Raw genomic sequence first — 4853 nt, 5'->3', positions numbered from 1 at the left:
CTCTTTCTTTTTCTTTCTTTCTTTCTCTCTTTTTCTTTCTTTCTCTCTTCCTTTCTTCTTTTTTTTGGTATGTGATTATTCTCTTTTTAAATTTAAATTCAGTAAATTAACATATAGTATATTATTAGTTTCAGAGGTAGAGTTTAGTGATTCATCAGTTGTATACAACACCCAGTGTTCATTACATCACAAGCCCTCCTTAGCGCCTGTCAACCAGTTACCACATCCCATCCTACCAACAACCCTCAGTTTGTTTCCTAGTGTTAAGACTCTTCATGGTTTGTCTCGCTCTGTTTTCCTCTTTCTTTTTTTTTTTCCTGTAGCTTATTAGGATGTGTGAGGGATAATCGGCTGTGGAAGGAGGGAAAGGACACAGCAAAGCTGAATGAGGCAGAGCTTTGTCATACTAACTACAAACAAAAGGTAACATCAAGTCTCTCCTATGAAAGACTGAAAACGCACAAGAGAAAAAAGAATCACCTAAGAGATAGAAGTGTTTGTGAAAGGTACTTAATTTTTCTAACAAAAAAGAAACATAAGATTCACTAGGCACAGTATATTAAATGATAAGTATTCAGTAGTTTCAATAAATATTCAGAACGCTTCTTGACGTTGGAGAATAAAAATATATGTAGAAATTACAAATTTTGGCCAGAATTCAAATAGTGCCTCAGTTATTGTCCTGGACAGGAGGGAATAATGTGGACACCTTCCTCAGGCCTGTGACAGTCACATATTCAGCTTTAAGCCCGATGGTCAGGGTACTTTCTATTTCTCTCCATCCTCATGTTCTTCCTCCTTTGCTCTTTCAAAGATTTTATATCTTCTTTTTCCTAAAAATCCCTCTTTTCAAAGTCACTTCTATTTATACATCCTCTGTGAAACATTCTATCTCTTTCTCCCCACTCCATGTCCAGATCTGTTCATAGGAACTAAGTATTCCTGCTTTGTTCATGTCATGAGTTGATGCATATCCGTGTTTCTCTTTTGTATCTCTATTTGTACCTTAATGTTCAGCTTAGAAACAAGCTCTTAGTGCAAGCAAACAATCAGAAGATAAGGTTCTTTCTACCAGAATATTTAACTGAAGCTCTAGACTTTTCACCCTGGGTACACTAGCCCCCTTATCCAAGGTTTCACTTTTTGCAGTTTCAGTGACCCTGTGATCAGCTGTGGCCTACAGAAGCAGCTGATCCTAGTGGGGCGTCATCAAAGGTCAATAGCAACCCAAAGCTACTTCCCATGCCTGTGTCATTCATGTCACATCATCTCATCAGGTGGACATCTCATCATCTCACAGCATCACAAGGAGAAGAAGGGTGAGGACCATAAGATATCTGAGAGACACACCACACTCACATAACTGTTACTACAGTCCTTTGCTATAATTGCTCTATTACTAGCTATGGTTAACTCTACTGTGCCTAATTCATAAATTAAACTTTATCATGGGCGTGTATATGCAGGAAAAACAGTGTATATGGGACTTGGTACTATCTGTGGTTTCAGGCATCCACTGGGGGCCTTGGAACATACCCCCTGCAGATCAGGGGGTCTACAGAAAATAGTTTGAAATCAGTAATAAATTTGATATTGTTCATAGTGACTTTTTGTCCATGTGAGCTTATTGGGATTACAATTATTCTGTTTTTTTATAATCACATAAATGGAAATAGACTGAAAATGTTGACAAGAAAACTAAAGCTATTCATCAGAAAAAGATTATTTGTTCCATGGAAATTTTCTTCTGTTAGCTATGTTAGGAATTTTTCAAGATACTATTGCCTAGATGTCAGCCTGGGATGGAATGAGTTTTGGACAGTTAAGAAGCTATTTTTCCATAACATGGTAAATATTTGGATAAAATATAAAAGTGAAAAAAATATTTTATATTTACTTTTTGTAATTTTTTATTATGGTGAAATTTCTAATTGTCAGAGAAGTTGCAAAAGTGGTACAAAGAACTACCATTAACCCTTTAAGCAGATCCAGCAATAGTGCATATTGTGCCTAAAAAGATGTTTTCCATCCATCTACCTACCTACCTACTTGTCTAACATCATCTTTTTCCAGACCGCTTGAGAGTAAGATGGAGACCTTTTGTCTCTTTACCCCTAAATACTTCAATGTTTTTTTCCTAAGAATAGGGACTTTATTTTACATAACCACTGTAGACTTCAGAAAACAGAAAATATAATATGGATACAGTATTATTATCTAATCTGTAGTCCATAGTCAAATTTCTTCAGTACTCTCAATAGTGTTGTTAATGGTTATTTTCTCAGTCCAGGGCCACACACTTGGATAACGTGTCCTTTGCCTTCCTTTATTCTGGATCAGGTCCTCAGCCTTTATTTGTCTTCATTTAACTGAATATTTTTGAAGAGTACAGGCTACCTATTTTGTCCAATTTGTCTCAATTTCAGTCCGTCTTGTGCATGTTCGTTATTAGAATCAGGCTGTGTATTTTTGGCAGGAATGTCACTGAAGTGACGTTATGTTCTGCTCAGAACATCATGTCGGTAGACACATGATTTTAGTTTGTCTCAACATTGGTGATATTAACATTGAGTATTTTTGGCTATGGTGATGTCCAGCACCATTTTCTATTGTGAAGTTTACTATTTTTCATTTTGTAATTAATGAGCAATTAGCGAAGAGGTATTTTAGACCATAGAAATATCCTGTTTCTCATGACATTTCCTTTCACTAGTTTTTAGCATCTATTTATCTTTTTTAACTCTACCATTCCTTCTATACATACTATTAGAATCCTACTGACAGGAATAATTTTTTCTCCACTGATCAATTAATTTCTCTATATTTTTATATATCAATATGAGCTTAAGGATTCTTATTTTTTCAATTCATTAGTATCATAGTTCCCTTAATGTCAAACTTTCCCAGATTTGAACAGTGGTAGGCCTTTCAAACTGGCTTCTATTTCTTTTTCATGTCTCCCTGTGATATATGGAGCATTTTCTTACTTTTTTGAAATGTGTGTGTTTCTTTCCTCTGGTAAAAAGAAATGAATGATGATGGGAAAAATGCAAGTTCTGAAGGCTACTTTGTTCTACTGGGTTTTTCCAATTGGCCTCATCTGGAAGTAGTTCTCTTTGTGGTTATCTTGATGTTCTACTTGATGACGTTGATAGGCAACCTGTTTATCATGATCTTGTCATACCTGGACGCCCATCTCCACACTCCCATGTACTTCTTCCTCTCAAACCTCTCTTTTCTGGATCTCTGCTACACCACCAGCTCCATCCCTCAGATGCTGGTCAACCTCTGGGGCCCAGTAAAGACCATCTCTTACACTGGTTGCATGATTCAACTTTACTTTTCCCTTGCACTGGGAACCACAGAGTGTGTCCTCCTGGTGGTGATGTCCTATGACCGTTATGCAGCTGTCTGTAGACCCTTGCATTATGCTGTCCTCATGAACCCTCGTTTCTGCCACCTGTTGGCTGTGGCTTCCTGGGTCAGTGGCTTTACCAACTCAGCACTTCATTCTTCCTTTACCTTCTGGGTACCCCTATGTGGACATCACCAAGTGGACCATTTCTTCTGTGAAGTTCCAGCACTGCTGCGGTTATCGTGTGTTGATACCCGTGTTAATGAGCTGACTCTCCTGATCATGAGCTCCATTTTTGTTCTCATACCACTCATCTTCATTCTCAGCTCATATGGTGCCATTGCCCGGGCTGTGCTGAGGATGCAGTCAACCACAGGACTTCAGAGAGCCTTTGGGACATGTGGAGCCCATCTTATGGTTGTGTCCCTCTTTTTCATTCCAGCCATGTGCATATATCTGCAGCCACCATCAGGAAAGTCTCAAGATCAAGGCAAGTTCATTGCCCTCTTTTATACTGTTGTCACCCCTAGCCTCAACCCTCTAATCTACACTCTGAGAAACAAAGATGTAAGACGGGCAGTATGGAGACTCATTGGGAAGAAGAAGCCCTTACACTCATGACCTTCACGAGACAGTGGAGCCCCTCTTCAGCAGAGGCTCATCTGCATCCATCCGTCAGCCACTCTCCTGTTTATTCACTGTGTCAGCACCAGTGTAGCATGTGTCTTGCAAGGCCACAGAGCTCTTGCTCTCAAATATGAATTAAACAGTTTGTCTAAATACCAATTACACACCAATGGAGAAAACAGCCATGTAAAATCAAGATTAAACATCGATATTAGATTTTTTAGTGACACAATAAATAAAACAAAGGTATCCTTTTCTTAATTGAACATTAAGAAATGAAATTTCTATAAGAAGATGATATACATAATTTTTAAAAACCTAGACTGGGGTATTTTAATTTCTCAGTTTTTTTTTTATTTCTCAGTTTTAAGGAAGAATTTGCCATAAAATATTTTCTCTTTTTGGTTTAGCTAAAGAAGTAGTGAAATACCTTAAATCTTTTCTGCAACACTGTTAGTCCTTTTTAAATAGTAGTTTATATAGAGAGGAATTTTGGTCTGTATTCTTTAAGACTTCATTATCAATAGTAAGAAAATAAGTTGTATGAATTATAGGAAGAGAGTCTCTGAAGTAATGAAGAAACATAAGTATCTTGTATTTCTCTCTTTCTTGAGGCAGTGGGAAGTGTATAAGGGGCAGAAAACACTTATAGAAGTGGGAGATATGGCCTGTAAGCTAAGGGTCATTATAGGCCAGGTGTCATTAGAAGTGAGTTCTTGGTGGGGTCCCTGGGTTGCTCAATTGGTTGAGCTTAGTTTCAGCTCAGGTCATGACCTCAGGGTCATGAGACTGAGCCCCGTCAGTCTTTGTGCTCATTGTCTGGTCTGCTTAAGATTCTTTCCCCTTCACCTCCCCTCTGCTCCTACCCCTG

General features: G+C 38.1%; 1 protein-coding gene across 1 annotated transcript; it reads left to right on the top strand.

Moving 5' to 3' along the window:
* The first annotated feature begins 3028 nt into the window (after positions 1–3028).
* LOC112818104 (olfactory receptor 2J3) lies at positions 3029–3976 on the top strand. Its single transcript, XM_025865328.1, has one exon. The coding sequence runs from the start codon at positions 3029–3031 to the stop codon at positions 3974–3976; it is 948 nt and encodes a 315-aa protein (XP_025721113.1).
* The last annotated feature ends 877 nt before the right edge of the window (positions 3977–4853 follow it).

This window comes from Callorhinus ursinus, unplaced genomic scaffold (genome assembly GCF_003265705.2).
Source record: "Callorhinus ursinus isolate GAN/ISIS: 27379988/994484 unplaced genomic scaffold, GSC_fseal_2.0 scaffold109, whole genome shotgun sequence".
NCBI lineage: Eukaryota > Metazoa > Chordata > Mammalia > Carnivora > Otariidae > Callorhinus > Callorhinus ursinus.
This window is presented reverse-complemented; position numbering and strand designations above follow the sequence as displayed.

Bases quoted from the DNA above. Each gene is read 5' to 3' on its own strand.
- LOC112818104 (XM_025865328.1), top strand. From the start codon at position 3,029: ATGAATGATGATGGGAAAAATGCAAGTTCTGAAGGCTACTTTGTTCTA.